Source organism: Haemorhous mexicanus, chromosome 8, assembly GCF_027477595.1.
Source record: "Haemorhous mexicanus isolate bHaeMex1 chromosome 8, bHaeMex1.pri, whole genome shotgun sequence".
NCBI classification, from domain to species: domain Eukaryota; kingdom Metazoa; phylum Chordata; class Aves; order Passeriformes; family Fringillidae; genus Haemorhous; species Haemorhous mexicanus.
This window is the reverse complement of record NC_082348.1, coordinates 13,222,970-13,241,852: the sequence shown is the minus strand read 5'-3', so window position 1 is coordinate 13,241,852 and position 18,883 is coordinate 13,222,970. Positions and strand designations below refer to the sequence as shown.

The 18,883-nt window shown below is 39.6% G+C and overlaps 1 protein-coding gene across 1 annotated transcript in view; it reads right to left on the bottom strand.

The window, feature by feature from the left end:
• Nucleotides 1-18,883, bottom strand: part of CNTNAP5 (contactin associated protein family member 5) — a 264,255-nt gene that overhangs the window by 100,441 nt on the left and 144,931 nt on the right. Inside the window, exons 9-11 of the mRNA XM_059852775.1 lie at nt 17,255-17,404; nt 15,968-16,139; nt 1,982-2,088 (exon numbers count right to left, since the gene is read on the bottom strand). Of these exons, the coding sequence (XP_059708758.1) occupies nt 1,982-2,088; nt 15,968-16,139; nt 17,255-17,404 (429 nt within the window). The remainder of the gene's footprint in view (nt 1-1,981; nt 2,089-15,967; nt 16,140-17,254; nt 17,405-18,883) is intronic.

The window sequence follows — 18,883 nt, the reverse complement described above, 5'->3', positions numbered from 1 at the left end:
AACCTATGGTGATGTAACTCAGACCAAAAAGAAATCCAGGAAACACTGAAACAATTCTCACTGTTTTTCTTGCAGCAGATTGCCAGCTAAATCTTTCCCTTGCTGCTGCATGGATCTGGGTCTGAAGGGCAGTTTAATAAAAGAAATAGCCTCTCCAAAGTGGTATAAGTTCAATTTCGAGCCTGTCAGCATCAGTGTTCTAGAAAAATAAAAATCTCTTGAGGTAATATTTCAAACCACATGAAATTAGATGTTTTATTTTGATATAACTACACTGAATTATATGATTGGGGAGTTTCCTATACATTGAGGATACTCTGGAGTTATGCTGTGATCCAATCTGTGCCTTTCATTCACCTGCTAAAAGGTACTCCTGCACATCAACCACTATCAGCTGAAAGTGATAACATTTCTTGTTCTGCAAGTTTCATATCACCAGTCTGCATTTGCCCACTGGCTTTGAGTTGGTTTCATTGCATATTTCAAATAGATGAATGCATTTCTCCAGACTAATGTTGCTATTTATCAGCACTGCTTGGCTCACAGGGTAGCTGGCTCCACAATCTAGCTGGAATCAAATTAGCTGTTGATAAATCAGTTGTAAATAAGCTGAGCAGCTGAATAGCTGTACATCACAGGTGTGAGCAGCTTAACACAAGAGCTTCCTGAGAAACTTTTCAGAGTAGTTTCACATCAGTGAACCTTAAAGAACTACAGCTAAGTTATACACCTTTGAAAGGCAGACACGAGTTGACAGAAGCAGGAGGCTTCACTAGCTCCATGGAAGTCTCTGTGGGCAAAACTAGTCATGACCCAGCTCTCTGTGGTATGAGATGGTCTCCTTTGGACAGAAGCCACACTGAGCTGGCACAGCCATAGTGAGCCTCAGCTAATATGACAGCACAGATGTAGCCCAGAGTTGAGTGTCCCTAATCACCTTTGACAGTCATTAGTGACAGTTCCCTTCCTTCCCCAAGGAGCTCCTCCCTTCTCACCACCTGACTTGGCCACCTAGCCCTGTACCAGTCATCAGCTGGTGTAAATACTCTGCATGGCCTCATGAGCTTTGAAGGGTTGTGATGCCTTTTGGAACAAAAAAAGCAATGGACAGAAAGTAAGCCCTCTTTCTAAAACTATAAAGTCAGCCTTTTCCTTCCTTCTCTTCATCTGGCTTGGCATGATTTCTGCCCAAACCCTTGGCTTCCTTTGTGTTCACAATGTAGAGTTCAGGTGACAAATCTATGAACAGATCTCTCAAGCGAATCTCTTGTCAGCTGCATACCCCACAAATGCTTTCACTGTTAACTACCAAACCATTAAAGTCTCCAAAATGACAGTATGGTTGCCAATATTCTCAGCTTCAAACCACTAAGTACCTTTTCTTCTCTTTGGCTTTTTAGTTAAACAAGGAAAAAAAAAATCCATCTCACCAATGTCATCCTATCTGCGGTCCAAGTGCTCATCAAGAATCCAGAGTGGTTCCTGGAATTGTTATTCTCACTCACAGTTTTTTCTCTTTATTTCCTTTGTTAGAACCGGAACTTTACCTTCATTTTCTATTTTCCCTTTTAGTCAGCTGTATGCAGAGGCTTTATTTTGGCTTATCTTAGCTCTGTCTATTTTTTACCAGAATTCACAGCATTTTGTGCCTCTACTGTTTGATGGGAGTTTTTTAACCTTTAAAACATCTTAATATTCCTTTTGCTGTGGATTTCAGTAGACAAATGTTTCTATATTCTTGTTAATAGTAGCAGCCCAAAAATAATTCAACAAAATTTCAAAATCATAAACTGTCAGAAACTGGGTTCTTGCTACAAGGACTTTCATATGATCTGAAAACAGAGTCCAGGGTGTTAAAATTGACTTAAAGCACCAAACACAGATTAAAATCAGCCCAGCTAAATTCTACTAAATGTCTGATGGCCTCTGTGATTATGATGAGAACGTAATACAAATGATAACTGCACGTGGGTTTACTCACAGTTGTGACAGGTGGCTCCCATGTAGCCTGTATTGTTACAGTCACAGTAAAAGGTGCTCCAGGACTGGGAGCATTTTCCTCCATGTTCACAGTAGTTGGGTAAACATCTAAATTGAAACATTAAAAATGTAATTAATTATAAATATTTCTGCAAAAATAATGTGCTGCGGGGGAAAAAAAAAATCAAAACCAACAGAAGTGTCTCAACTCCTCATACAGGCAAGAGTTTCCTAGGGCTGAAACCGCTCTGTAATGAAAGAATTATTTATTTCGCTGGGATTCACATCCAAACCCTGAAGAAAACAACATTTAAGCTATCCAGAAGATAGGCAAAGATCACTGTAAATAAAAATATACTGCTTGTTAGCAATTATAGGGTCATGACCTTTCTGACCACAGAGCAAGACAAGTAGCAGGTGAAAATGCTATTCAAATCTTGTTCCAAAGGAGACTCCCCTGTTCTCTGACTGAACAGGCACCACTGTTATCAAAATTAGGCTAAGTTACATTTGTGGTAACACTAACAGCATGCAAATCTCTAAAGTGAGAGAAAAAATTGCTTCAATTATGAGTTCTGTACTCTCTTCCTCATTTTCGTTGGTGTGCTGCTGAAGCATTATTGTGAAACAAATTATTAAAAGAAGAAAGAGGCACAACAGCATGCAGCTCAGGAAATGAACAGAAATAAAGCTGTGGGAGATAAATTCAATCTCCAGGACAAGAAGTGAATGCTGATCTGAACTCCCCTGGTATAAACGTAGGCAGTGCAATGGAGTTACACCAGCTTAAATGGGAACAGATTGTTCTCTTATTTGCCTTTTTTTCATTTTTTTCCCTCTTACTGTATATTAATCTCTTTTACACAGTATGTCTGACTTTTAAAAAATAAGTAACTTGTTTATACTGCTGATTCAATTGTGATGGGTGGGTGGAGAGGAAACAGGCAATCAATTTATCCTTTACACTACAGAACTCCATTAGAATTTGCTTTGCTGTAATTTGAGCTTCAAAACTCTTTCAGCCCAGATCTTTCCAGGGTGTTAGTGTGAAAGCACTGATGGTACCTTGATTTTTTTAGCTGAAGACATGGTTTTATTGCAGATCATCTTATCCTTAGGAAGGTTTTCTGCATTCAAGTATGTATATTGCCCTTAGCAGTGGTCTTCAATCTGTTTCTTCTAATTACTGACAATTAAAACCCATTCCACGCAAGCAAGCAGAAAACCTGTATGTCACTAACAGCCATCTTCACCAGCCTTCTGAGCCTCATCAGCCAAGTTTTCATCAATTTCCTTGAGTCCAAGGCTGTTTGGAGCTGCCAAACCTTGACAGGCCAAAGGAACCTGTTCATGTGCCCAGAGGCCTGTCAGCACAACCTCTTGTCCTCAATATGCTCCCTGCTCATTCCTACAAACTTACATCTATTCATCTCTATCAGTGAGTCTAAGATTCATTGCAGAACACAGCTTCACTTGATCACTCTTTATACTATTATATATAAGATTATAAAGGTCATATAAAAATATTAGCATGAAAGATTATTTTTATTAATACTTGCTCAATTACTGCAGTAGTTACTTATTATTCAAATATGAGAGAAATAAGGAATTCAATAAGAAAGTATGTTATTTATAACTATCTGCAACATGTTTTAAAACATTTCTAAGATATATTTGTCTTGTAAAAATCATTGTCATGGTTTCTATTAATCATTGAGCTCAAATACAAAATAAGGACAGAGGATGAGAATTACTTTCCTAGTTTCTTAGCTCTCCAGGAATCTACTTCCACTGCCGTGGGAGAACATCTTGTTTCTAAAACAAGAAAGAAACGAAGGGGAAAGCCAAAACTTCTGGGTTTGTCCTACCCTTATAAGGCAGGAATTCTGAGAAGGTATGAGATTTTGTCCTTTAATGGTATGCTGAGCAATCATCTATCAGTCCAACAGCCTGCTGGTACAACGAGAGCCCAGCCAGCCCTTCTGCCATGACACCTACTCCTGGCAATACTGAAATGAGACTTAAAGCTTTTGGTTGATGCTGAAGAGAGCAGGAGCAGCCCTCTGGGATGGTGCAAACAGGACTGTGTGGTGTGCCCTGCAAGACCCTGCCAGCCACCTGAACCAGCAGCTCCCCAGCAGCTTCATCCCAGAGGCAAAGCCCAGGGGTACAACAGCTCTGTGGTGTACATGTGAATTTCACCTGTGGGAGCACATTTACTCATATTCGTACTTTGGTGGTGCCTGCCCTTGCCCTCAGCACACTGCCTTTAATTGCACTTGCTATTGAGTGATAAACATTCCTTTATGTCACCTGTACAGCAGCAGCAGCTCTATTCACATCACAGGGAGGCTGGTGAGAAGAAACATATGATGTTAATAGAGCTCTTTGGAGAGACAAAAAGAATAGTGCTGTGTTATTAGCATAACTCACATCATCAGTGTAATGGACAAATATGCTTTTTGCCTACTTTAAACTACCTTTTATTAATTAACCCAATGCAGTAGAGCTAATTACTAACCATTTCTGGTTTGCCAAAGGCCTGTATTAGAGGCTTAGCCACATTTATTCCCTTCAAACAGTTTCCTTTTAAAGACTTTACAAAGTTGAAGGTCACTTCTTATTTCTACTTGTCTTACAAATGCAAACACTTTTTCTTCTCCCAACAATGCACAAAATGCAAGTCAAACTAACCATGTCAGCTTTTAATGATATTCATATATTCAGAATTAAATCTTTTTTTATTCCTTAGTCTATTTGCTTTAATTAACACCAACTGCATTGATCTTGTTTTTGGTCAGATAACTAACCCTTCTAAGAGCTTATGAAACAAATTTCTTTGCAACTCTAATAATTACCATAATCCCATTTTAGCTGAGCAGTTGTGTCTTCATTAGAAGCAAAATTTTTCCTAATTGTGAGAGAACTGAAACTTAAGAAATAGCTACAATTAAAATTAATCAAGGCATGGATAAGTCACAGATTGTTGCATTTGTGAACTGTCCTAGATCTTCACGTTGAAGGATTTAAACACATGTAATTTAAAATATAAATTAATGTTTGCATTCTAGTAGAAAAAAACACTTTCAGCAAAAAATGCACTGGTATCACAGAACATTTCATAGACAAAAATTTGTAACAGGCAGCCCCTGACCTATTTGCAATTGAAACGAACAAACAGCTCAACTCAATTTTTGCAAGCAATGTAAATGAGACACTTGAAAATTTATGGATTTGCCCAAGAAAGCTTGTGACAGACCAGGGACTCTGATCTTCCCCATTTATTCATATAATATATATCACAGTGAAAAATTATTATTCTAAAAAAATAACTGAAGCAAATAAATTTTTCCCTCATTGAGCCAAGCTGGAAACTGCACACCTTAGCCATCTAAGTGAGCAATATGCAGAGCCTGCACAAAAGCTTTCCCTGTCCCTGGATGAAACATTCACCTCTAAAACCGTAGGTGTGCTTCCCTTGAAATCAAAGGACAAACTGCACAGACATTAGGAGGGAGAAATTCGGGCTTTTGATGGGAATGATGAAGAAATAACAATGGCAAAATTACTTGAGTGGGAAGGCTGAAGGAGCTCTATACATTTGATGTTACACTTGACTGGAAAAAAACCTAGTGTACTTTCAATAAGCACCGCTGAGATTTTGTTATAGTCAGCACAACACATTCAGCATTACCCTCGATTCCTCCCAAGTAAAGAGGAAGGAAAGGGAACCATCACAGGGAGAAAGAAAAAAAGGAACACACTCCCTAAATATCAAGACTGTATATATACATCATTTTTAGACAAGCACTGAGTCCCTACAACTCAATAATGCTGTAACAAAAAAAACACATAAACACATGAAATTTTGGAAGACTATCTATCAATAAAACATTGCCTTAAATATTGTATCAAATTCATTTTATTTCAGCATGTTTTCCTACTTACAGCCAGCAGCTATTTAATTAATAATTAACAAAATTTAACATTAACAGAGATTACATTATATAGTGGCCATATATGACTGATGAAACTCATGGTGTTGCTGCAACAGACTATATTTTGCCTTAGTAAAATGGTGTCTTTCCACTAAACTCAATAGATTGAGGGCAATTGCAACAACATGGATTTCAGCCCTGCTGTGCTGAGCTGTAAATCTGGGAAACTCCTTGCCAAAGGTTATTTTTGATACAAGAAATGGCTTCAAGGGGAGACCAGACACTCATTTCGAAGAGAAATTTAGCAATGCAACCAGGCAGACAATGTGTAACAACTTCAGAGCTTTACCAAGGGGAAAACTAATGAAGAACTGAGAGCATCAGAAAAAATATTGCTAAAGCACATCCCACTCTTTTTTTGCCCTGGATGTTCTTTTGTGGTAAAATAGCGGGCTAGGTGTCCTTAACTAAAGAAAGAAAAAAGAGTTACCAGAACCAGTGTAAGAGAGAGAAAGTGTGTAAAAGCAATATTACAATGGGCTGCAAAAGAATCAACACTCTTCAGACCTCTGGTTTACATCAGCAGACATTTCCTCCCCATCACCACACATTCCAAATTCTCTTTCCTCTTTCACCTTTAGAAAACTGACCAACAACTTACTAAATAGTCTTGTGACATTCTTTATTTTTTATTTTTAAGTCATCTACATTTTCTTTCCTAATTTTATTATGTTATGAGAACACATGGAGTACAAAGAGAACAAGAATAATGTGAACAGACAATTCCTCTTTTCCATGATGGAAATCAGCTGGTATATCCTACTGAATTGATGCAAAAAACAAAGCAAACAAAACAAAAAACCTCAATAGTTTATAAAAAAGGTAGGTTTATCTTCATTGTGAGATTTGCAAAACTTGATGAAAAAACTTTTAAATATATTCCTTTTAAATATAAATAATATTTATTTATATAATAATATAAATATATTTGCACTGTTGGTCACCTTGATTCTTAGACCCTGCACTTGCATACCACTGAGAGACCAGCATTTAAAAGATCTGAACACTTATGCCAACAGCCCTCGGGCATGTGAGTAGCACAAAACTGTGGAAGAGGTTGTATTGGGACTGGCCCTAGTGAAGGAAAAGCCTGTTATCTGTGCCTTAGATAAAAGGCATTTTTTAAGGTTTGATTGCTTTGTTGTTAGAACACCTACATTTTTAATATAGGTAAATGTGCTGACAGTTTGGCTTAGCATCAGCAGAAAGGATTTTATATAAATAAATTTGAAAAAGAAAAAAGGGAAACAAATAAACCATCCTGTACAGACAGCTGTTCCAATTAGAATTCATCATTTTACAAAGCAAAAGCAGAAAAGCCATCTGCAAAAATCAAACAAAGAAAGAAAGATATGATATTATATTCTACTTGCATCCCCATATCTGGCCTTTAATTTGCCATGGCATTGCACGTCCCATGGATTTTTATTCTAAAGGAACAGCAACAGGTGAGAACACCATTCAGGTTCCTCCCAAACTCAATTCCACACTCAAGCAGGACTTCAAAAGCTAATAAATTAGCCCCTTACCTACTTTAAAACTGCATACTTTCTCCACAGGGTCTCACTCAGGACAAATCCCCTCTCCCACTGTAGTGAGAAGTCCCTACACTCACGGGGACAAAGCTAACTTTCTCCAATTTCAGCACCGTTCCACATGTAGAAGTCACTGCAGTTATAGAAAGGTGTTCACCCTGCTCAAACCATTTTTTTGCCTACTCTCAACAGGATTTACTGGATGATACTGACAAATCTGAAGCATCTGTCTTTATTTTGCTCTGAAACAAAGCACTTATGGAGACTAGTGAACACTTCATGGGCCTGGATTGTCATTTTCCGCAGTGGTATTGCATGTATGGAACAAGGACAGGGAAAACACAATTAAGGAAGGGCAAGCAAAACCAATTGATGGCATTATCCAAATAATCTGAGCATTCCTTTTCATTCTCATTAAAGAAACACAAAGCCTAGAAAACTGCCCCTTCCTCAGCAATAGCATTTTCCACTGTAACTGCCTATTTTTTTCTGGAATTTGCTTTGTACAAATGTTTTCTTGCTCTCTATCACAGAGCAAGAGCATCTGACAGTGTGAAGATCATGTCGCACTCCAAGAGCAAGAAACTGTGCTACATGGTTTTATTACACTTCATAGTCAATCAGCCCTTAAGCTATTGTAGAGAAGCTCTGCCATTACCTGTATTATACAGCTGCTTTAAACATTAGAATAGATATGAGGAGATGAGGGAATGCTCCTCAGAATTACAGGGATTTTAATTCCAACACCCAGGCTTTAGATGCCTGTGGGTTTCAATTTTTTAAATCTTGCTCTGCTTTTCTGCATCCTGTCCTTCCATCTTAAAACCTGTGTGATGTTGAGAGGATTTCCAAGATCACACTTCAAAATGCTACCCACAAGGGGTAATTCCAGTAATTTAGTTCCATTAGTTAGCATGTCTCATTTGTGATATAGGTGCATACTATAGGGAACCACCCAAGAGACTGTTCAGCTCTCCCAGAACATCATGTCCTCCTCTATTTCTAATACTATTTTCTTCAATGTATAGTGATCATTAAAAGGCCTTAAGTCATTAAGATACATTTTTCCCTTTTTCGTTTCCCACCACATAATATAGCTTGGATTTAAGACACCTTGCCCATTCCATTTCCACATCCATTTTCCAGGCCCCAAACCCCATCCCAGTGTTGATGAAAGAAAAAGACACATTTCTAACAATATCCTAATTTTTGCTGAACAAGAACAAAGTAAAGTGTTTTACAAAGTAACAAGCACAAGAAAGGGAAACTTTTTGAAAACTTTTTCCCATTTCCCTTAATTAATATAGAAATTAGAAGAAGACATGAAGCTTCAGTAGCCCTGATCTATTTGTCCACTGAATCCTAAAACAGGCAAAAGAGACAAAAAGGGAAAATTTTCACTCCCAGGACTGAAATCACCTATTTAAGGTGAGACAAAACATCAGAAGAATTACTTATCTGGACCATCAGATCCCTATAGCTAGCCAGGACAGTCTCTCCTGCATTATTTAAAGGGAAAAAATCTAGATCTGGGTATTCCAGCAACTGAAGGTGTGCAGTCCAAACACTTTTTTTTGGCTGAGGATGGAAATATAGTTGGGCAATTCTCAAAACTTGGGATTTATACAAAATCAGAAACATTTTGAAAAAGGACACAACATCCCCTCTAATGTCTTCAGCTCATTCCAGCTTTGATCACCATCCAAATTCAAGAAATGTCATGTAAAAACATCCCACTCATTGCTATAAAAGCAAGAAGGGGAAACATAAGAGGATTTCCTGCAAAGAGAAAGTAATATGAACTATAAAATAATTGTTATTTCTGCAGAGAAGGCACTAAATACTGAAAATAGGAAAAAATTATAGAGAATGAAAAGGATGGATGCCAAATTGGGGGTTGGGATTTTCTTAATTATTCTTTCTGCAATGCACTGCAAATATTTATGTGGGGTTAAAGGCAATACTAAAGGCTTGATTTTCTAATCCCAGCCTGGGACTCTAACAAAAAAATTAAAATTCATTTGCCATAATTAGCCAGAGTATTTTTTTCACTTGCATGGCCAAGCTAGGGGGTGAAAGGATCATATGAAGTTTGGCTTCTGCTGCAAGGCATACATTAAATCTAAGAGGAGAGTTAAGAACTATAAAAAACCACTATGCTTTTATCGGATTTATCCTAACACCCTTCACCTGCAATAGTAATTAATTTCCCAAAGGCCCATTTTGACAGTACAACACAAGAAGCAATGTTAAATTCAGCACTAAAAGTAAAGGGAGAAAAAGTTAAAAAAAATATTCTTTCTTAGAAGTAAAAATTGATAATAAAATATAATAGAACCTACAAAGGAAATAGGCATAAAGAAGGTTTTAAAAGGTCAGCTCTTTTAGCAAGGAAAAAGTACACTTTATGCTAATTTATTTAGAAAATACCATGAAGAATTTTCACAGATAAAACAAGGATATGGTTAAAAGAATAGGGACTAAGCACACTATTTGTGCTCCACAACTGAAGCAGTTGAGGGAAGCCAACTCCTGAATCAACTCCATATATTTCTCCCTAATGAGGTAAAAGTGTACACGCCAATCTCATCACAGTGATTATTATGGATACCACACGCCCCTCTCTCCATTTGGATTTGCTGGGAGAATTGGAATATGCAGATGAATCTTGGTTTAATGAGGACAGTAACATCAGTGTGCCTGTGTCTGCTCACTGATGCTCCAGAGATGGGACCCTGCCAGGATTCAGAAGGAAATATCTGAAGTCAGGACATATCTGTGCTCCTCGTGCACACGTCACTGGAATTCCCAGGATGTCCTGCAAGATGCGCCATCCGTCCATCTGCTAAGGTGACTTCAACAGGAATATTTTTTCCATCCCCCTTTCCCCCCAGGTCACTTTAGGGAACTGAAGTCCCTGGTGTTGTCCTTGACAAGTACTGTCAGTATTTGCTAGAGCAAGGGCAAGGTGCCAGCCAAGTAAAAATAGGACAACCCAGGCAGAGCTTCATCAGCGCAAAATCAACATGAGCTGCAGCAATCAGATTAAAGTACCTCAGCAGCTGTAGGCAGGGAGAGCACACATCCATTATCTATGCAAAGTTGTGAACCTGAGCCTAAAGAAAAGCAGGATCTGGCTACCCTCATAGCTCCTTTATGGATAATGACAGGCTTAACACATAACAGGCTTTCCTAATCCGAAGACATCCCAGTCTAAGGTATTCAAGTGCAAATCATGTATAGAATTTATGACAATAAAATAATGGGCATAAAACACCGTGCTTCTCCATCTGCTTCAGCCTCACCTCTGTCCAGGGAAACTGTCACCAAAAAGTCCATCACTTCAAGGATTTCATTTCTGTCAGGATTGACAGAATCATGAAATTTCAGACTTCTTAACAGAGTTTTCTCTATCACTGGGCAACAAAAATACCTCATCCTTTGTGATGGGGGATGAGGAGTTAAAAACATGAATGGAACCAATGTCATCACTATGGTTGTGTTTCAAGAGGATTTGCTTCAAAAGCCTGGTGAATGCAAACATTTGTCCAGCACCACCTTGAGGGGCAAAAGAGACTATTTCCATATATGAGGTGCCAATTCAAAGGAAAAAGAGACCACTTCTCTACTCAGAACAGCTCTTCAGCACAAGCTACCCCAACAGCAATGCCCAATGCCTCCTAAGCACTTTTCCTCATAGACTTTGCAGGAACTGGCAGGGGAAACCACACCAGCTCTCACCTGTTTGGGTACACACAGAGTGAAAGAACTCCTGCAAATGGAATTTTCTTCTCTGAGACTAACACTGCAAAGCAGTCTGTCCCACTGCATTCAAGAAGTGCATGAGATTAATCAAGGCATGCCTTCAGGCTCTAGGCAACACTGCAGCCCTTGCTGTTGTATTCCAAGGGGTCCATCTGTGGTAAGAGCAGCCAGCCTTACTCAGCCCAAAGGGAGCATCTGTGCTGTATGATGAAGGACTGGGAATCCACTGCATTTCTGGACTGAGGTTTAATGATTTTCTGGCACATTTTCCTAATAACCATGGTAACTCCTGAGCTGCAATATCTCTTGAGCCCACATTCCTGCATCTATTCTCTGAACAGGATGCCAACCACAGCAAACAACCAACTCAGCTTCAGGACTGGAGCTAGTATTTCTAGTCACAAAATCTGGCATTCAAGCCAGTTGCTGAATGGGAAATCCCAGAGCTTCTCAACTCTGTGGCCAAATTCTCAGCATCTGCATATTTGTTTTCCTACCCATTTCATTTATTTTTAAATGAGAGGCTGACTGAATTTTCCCCAGGCTATGCCTTCCATTGTTGGCCTACACACAGACAGACCCACACGCCCACTATTTCCACTGACACAAAGGAAGAGAAAGCACAGTGCAGAACGTATTAGTACTTAGCAAAATGCACACTGAGATTCAAATGTATTTTGAGATTAGCATAGCTATGATGCTATATATTTTGGTTTTGAACAACAGAGGTACAGAGAGCTGCATACAATGAAAACAATGTTTCAGAAACAGTGAGGGACTTGGACTTCCTAGTCCTAAGTTTATCACCTCCCTCCAGACTTGCTTCAGATCAACAGTGCCTCTCCTTCAATTTCCCTACTCTGACAGTGCCACAGCAAAAATGCTGATGAAATAAGTTCAAAAGCATCCCACTGAACACATTGCCAGCTTCCAGCCATCTGTGGCTTATGAATTCACGAGCACCTTACTACCTTTTCCCTTTACACTTGACCTCTACAGCATCTAAAAACATCCAATTTGATGTTGTGTAAGATTTGAATTTGTGAGAAACTGCACATTCTTGTTTATTCACCTCCTTCCTCCTCTTCATCACACAACCCTGCCCAGCTCTCTCTTCTCTAGGCTGAAGAGTCCAAGCCTATTTCATCTCTCCTTACAGAGAAAAGTTTGTAGCACACCAAAGAACAAAGTGTCAGTTTTAAAAACAGCCATGAGGGCTGAATGACAGACTTACAGACTGTGCAGTCAGAGCTGCACACAGCACCTCCTCTGAGTGGCCCAGAGAGGACACACCTCCTGCACAGAGATGGTCAGGCCAAAGAGGAGCTCAGTGAATACATCCAACTGGATTTGCATTTCATCTTTTAGCAGCTAAAACAGAGGGTTCTGAAGGGATCCATACAGAGCTGTTATCTCGATTTACTACAGATGCTTCTGTAGTTCTCCAGTGCCTCAGTCCCGGCCTTCTCTAAACTTCTCACCCTCATTTACATCACATCTGAAAGAGAAACAGGCACCTCAAGAAGTCAGAGGACCTCAAGAAAACAGAGGGACAAGTAGAAAGGGATCAGGTTATTTTTAATCAAAGAAAATAATACCACTAACCATAATGGAATTTGAACCACCATTGTAGACATCATGAAATTTGCAAAGATATCCCAAAAAAACCCAGAGCAATAAATTCTGCAATCACACAGCTTTCTTCTGAGTTGTAAAATTGAATCATGTGTTTTTTAGAAGCAAAAAGAACAAATCAGGACATATGAATAGGATCTGCTGCTCCTTCTCTTCCATTTCATATATATCTGTACCTATCTATATATATCAGGTTATTGAAAAAAAAACAACTATAACTTTGGGCTACATAGCTCCTACTCACAGCTGCAGTACTGGCTTAGATTGTCTAAGAGATACATCTACTAAAATGAGCTTTTTCACAGGTCTGAGACTTTGTGAGCTGAATTCCTGAAAGATTTTTCCCATGTTTTTGGTGGGGTTTTTGGTGTTTTGTTTTTTCATTTTTTTTTTTCATTTACACATTGATATTGTTGACATTTCAGAACCCCCAAAGCAACAACAGGGCACAGCTGTTCCAGCTGCAGGAAAAGCCTGAGTGAATGCAACAGAGCTGGAAGGAATCTGGAAGATCACTCAGTCCATGCTCACACCCCAAGGCAGGATCACCCACACCCATGTTCCTTATTTCTCACAGACTCATCTAACTTTTTCTAAAGCCTCCCAGTGACAGAGGCTTGACAGTCACCTCAGGCAGTCTGTGCCATGCCAGCTCTCCTGTACATCCTGGGCAGAAAGGATGATTATTCCCTTCAGTGCTGCAGCAGCCTTTGAGTACCTAAGACCATTATGCTGCCTCCCCTTAGCAATCTCTTCTGGTTAAATAATTCAGTCAATCTGAGCTCTGTCAGGCTTGGTGCTGTGACCACTTCTCTGGGAAGCCTGTTCCAGTGTCCAAAAATGCTCTAGGTGAAGAACTTTTTCTCTAACTTCCAACCTAAACCTCCTCTGATGTAACTGCAGGCCATTCCCTCAGGTCACCACAGAGAAGAGATCAGTTCTGGCCCCTTCTCTTGCCCTCACTAGAAGCTGTAACTGAGTGAGGTCTCCCCGCAGCCTCTTTTTCTTCACAGTGAACAGACCAAGTGCCTCAGCTGCTCCTCACACAGCTTCCCTTCAAGGCCCTTCACCATCTTCATTGCCCCTTTTGGATGCTCTCTAAAAATTTAATATCTTTCTCACATTGCAGTGCCCAAAGGTGTCCCCAGGACTGCAGGTGAGGCTGCCTCAGTGCAGAGCAGAGCAGGACAATCCCCTCCCTTGCCCAACTGGCGATGCTCTTCCTGATGCTCCCAGGACAGGGCTGGCTCTCCTGGCTGTCAGGGCACTGCTGACTCATGTTTAATTTATCATCAACCAGGATCCCCCCTGGACTCCCTTTCTGTGACACTGGTCTCCAGCACCTCCTTCCTCAGTCTGTCCAGGGCTGCCCCATCCCAGATGCAGAATCCAGCATTTCCCCTTGTTGAACTTCACACAGCTGGTGATTGCCCAGCCCTTTCATTTGCCAAGTCTCTCTGCCTTGAGGGGGCCAACAGCTCCTCCCAACAGCTCTGTGTGAACTTGATCAAAATCCCTTCCAGTCCTATGTCCAAACCATTGATGAAAATGTTGAAGAGCACAGGGCCAGGATTCCATTGGATTTCCTGGCCACCTGGACACCCTCTGGCTGGTCCAGCCTCTGTCAGTCAGCACCCTCAGGTCCCTCATTACATCACACGTAACTTTATTTTGTCTGTGTGATTGATGTATTTAACAAGAAAGATGGCATTATGTAAAACAATCCCACTCTTATTTATCAGTAAATAATTTTATGGTATGATCAAAGACTAATGCTTGTCATCCTTGGGACACTACAGATAAGGAAGATATTTTCAGTAGTACCACCAAGTTGCACTTAGCCTTGACTTGGTGACAATGAAGGCACTGGAGATGTCCCACAGCACCTCTGCATCATACCAGAAGAGTTCTCTTTTGTTTCAACATGCAATCACATAAAGGGCTTTTAAATGGTCCACTCAATCTTAAATAATCTGTTTTTCCAAGAAAACAGCAGAATTCTCTCTCCCAGTTCCTAGGACAGATGACATTTTGCTTCCTTTTGTAAAATTAGCTGCATCTTTTTCCATTCTATCTTGGAGTGGCAGAATTCCATCTACTGTTTCAGGCACACCAAGTATGAAATTCACATTCCCCTGAATTCAGCCACCATTAAATGTGGAAAGAGATTTGATCGGCCAAGTCAGTAATTTCTCCATATAAAAGAACAAAAATGAACATACAAAGATGAGCACAAAGGTCTCATTTCTGCTTTTCAGAACTTAGGTAGATTAAAAAAAAAAAAAAAAAAAAACCCAAAACAGAAACAAACAAACAAAAAAAGTACACAGAACCTCCTATTCCACATACTAACTTCAAAGTACACTTATGCATAAACGATTCAGAAATATTTAGATACTAAAAATCCATAAGCAGTAAAAGAGATTTACAAAATACTTCAAAAAAATTGGTTTCTTATTTCCTCTCTGCTGTTTATGGGAAATTCTGGGGTTCCTGTCAGGTTTCATCTTAGGAGGGATGTGGATCACTATTAAAACTGAAATGTTTCTCTGGCAGATGCAGACATTCCATCATTATACTGTCCCACTGAATGGGCAGTATTGCACACGAGATGTACCATATCCTCATCATGAACGTGCTGTAATGGCTAACAAGAAAAATTGTAGATGATTTATTTAAGCAGAACCAGCTTATATATTAAGGGTATGACATGTTCTGATGAATCAACTAATTTTTCCTTCTCTTTCATTTCCTCTAGAACTTCAAAGCAATCAAATGTTGTTTATGCATAAAATTTAATCCTTTCACCAATCTATAGTTTGATTGAATTTGCATACTCTATTTCCTACAAGTCAATGTGAAGAGAGCCTCATGTAATTGAAACCATTTCCCCTCCAGTCCTCCTATCTTTGTTGCAGTATTTTCTATTAGTAGCTCTATTATGCCTAATATCTGTAATGTTGGCAGATCAGAATTTTCACTTAATGCAACCTTTATTTATAAACCACTAGGATGAAAAAAGAACAAATACAAGAAAGAGGAAATAATAATTACCTGTCTTTGATGCCACACAGATCAATGTGTAAATCACTAAAATTCCCCAGGGAGCCTTGCTGAACTAAAATGAGGTCCTTGGGCTGGTTATCAATAAAGATGAGCCTCATACAGCCTTGAAAAGCAGTAATGGGATTTAAACACTGGGAATCGGTGAAATTGTCAGGGCACCCTGTGGGAAAAAGAGAAGAGGCAGAGAAGAATATTGGAATGTTCAACTATTTCTGCTGGGATTTCCTGATGCAAGAACTCAGAGGCTTATTATTCCAAATGTTTTTATTCCTTTTGCTATGCAACATCCTGTGTTATGAATCCTCTAGTTAGGGGAAAAAAGAAAAAAAGAAGAGAGAAGCCAGCTACTGAAAGTATCGCAATATGAGGTTTCCACCTTGTGAAACATACTTGTGGTGAGCAAAATCAAAATGTGATTTTTTTCATCTCTTTCAACTCCACAGCAACTAAAATATGAGTTGTTAAAAGAGTTGTACAGAATGTAAAATCATTATGGGTTAAATTCTGCTGCTGAAGCAATGTGCAGATGAAATCTTGTGGGCAGCAAGAAAGCCAATTGTATCTGAGCCTCCCCAGTATTTAGACAGCTCTGAGATCCAAACCTCCTGTACATCCTCACTTAGTGCTGTATCCACAGGATTCATTAAGATCAGAAACATACTACAGTAAGCACTACACAGAAATATGTTAAATTAAAAGACAGTTAATTACATTAATGTTTGCACTCTGCTCAAAAAAAAAGCAGAAGATAGTATTTTCCAAGACTTTTTTCCATTTTCTAAATTAAGCTAAACCTATCTTCATTTTCCACAAGAATTTTGTACCTAGATACCTTTGAAGATTTGAGCTGTATATCACCTAAGCTCCAAAAAGTCACTGAGCCTGATCAGAACAGTGGTATCTACAGGAATGCAGATAACATTAATAATTCTAAGGCCTTTTAACCTGGAAAAAAACCCAAAAAAAAACCAAAATCAAAACCACTAATGGTTAATATAGCTTTAGCTTTGCATATTTTGCATATATTGTCAGATAGATGTAGTTACCCATTGACTACCACTACCCGTAGTCCACTTTTACAGCTCTGCTTCCAGTTCTGCTTGTTCTCCCTCTGCCAGGCTTGACCAACACCCTTCACCCTGTCCATGGTGCTGAATGCACTGCAATTTAATCATGCCTTACCTTTGCTCTTAGCTGCAAACAGTGCTCCTAGGGAGAGCTCTGTGGTGAGCACCTGAGGATCTGCATCATGAAAACTTCCCTGCAACAACCTACCTCCAAAGTAGTAGCTGTTCCCAGAGTAGATCCTGGAGACTGTGGTTGCATGGCTGGCGGTGGCAGCGTCGCTATCCAGCGTCAGGGTGATGCGATGCCTTCTGGCGTTGATGTTAACAGAATGCCAAAGCCCATCGTGGAGATTAGTGCCTGGCAAAAAAACGGGGACAAATCGAAAAAGAGATGTGCAGGAGACAACTGTTTTCTTTAAATCTTCTTTTGCTTCCAACTTGTGACTGCAAATATGCAGCTGAGCTATAAAAGGTGAGAACTGTAGCTGAAAAGAACTCACTACCTCTGGAAACAAGCTGGCATAGAAGAAAGGGCCCAGGAAAAGGAAAGTTTTGAGAGTATTTAAGTAGGTTATCTCACATTTTAATCTAATCTTGTACCACTGCAGGCACTCATCAAGCTAGCCCAATCCTTCACCTTTCTGGTATCACACTGTACCAATTAGGGGGTGCTGATGTCAGTCTTCAGTCTGTTGGTAAATGCTTACAAGTCCAAGAGTGTGCAGAGATCTCTACTGAGCTTCTGGTACTAAACACATGTGTGAGGTTGCAGAGGATTAGATTCAGTGAGACATTCATAGCCTGTTCTCAGGCTCCAACCTGAAAGCTGACTGACTCCAACAGGTATCAGTAGGATTTGTGTTTCTTAAAACCTTCCACGACCAATGCAGCACATGGTACTATTAATGGATGCACAGAAGCTGGATTTCTACACGGATGTTCTGAGAACTGGGATTGTTGCTCTGACCAGGAACCTCTAAGGTTTGAGGGATAGACTAGGCAGTCTCCTTCTCTTCTAGACACCCATGTGAACTGGGAAATTACCTGTCTTGTTTCCCTATTCTGAAAATCAGTGCTGCATTGTGTGCTCCTGAAATACACAGAGCTAAAAAGAAACTCCACATCCTCTATTCTGACAGCCATGAGAATCAGTGGACAAGCTTCTGAACCCGCACACAGAGGGGCAGATCAAAAGCAACCTAATTACAGTTCAAAATATGCTACCATCAGGCTGAAGTGACTGAGATCAGGCACAGACAACTAGTATTTACTCCCCACCCTAACAGAATATTTTTGTTAATGCTGCTGTCAGAGAAAACAAACAAGCAATTAGGAACACAAAGAGGTGAGAGAACAATTTAAAAAAAAAATTTAAAAAGTGGGCGTTAGGTGTGTGTAAAGCCATTTCATCATGAATTTCAAAATGAAAATTACTCAGTAATGGCTGTTAACACATGCACAATTACCAAAGAATTAGAGGCTGGTTTTCCAGCAAAAAATGGATTTTCAACTAGAAGTGCAGTTTGAAGTGGAATATGTTGTTGGGGTTTGAAACAATTACAAGAGGAAATAGATCCCATTTGGGTGAAAAAACAGGTCCATTCTAGAGCAAGCATGAGTTTATTGTGAGTACCTGACATCTGCAGAACATGGCACAAGCACCTTCTGCACATTTCCCATGTGCAAGTAGGCAGTTTAGCATGTTTGGATAGGCTGGACTCAGGTTCATTATTTCAGAACTACATAAAAACAAACGCAGCCAACCAAATATTGACATTGTCTCAGCTTTGTCAACAATTTCATTAGGACTGCAATAAAGGCTGGAATCCCAGTCTTC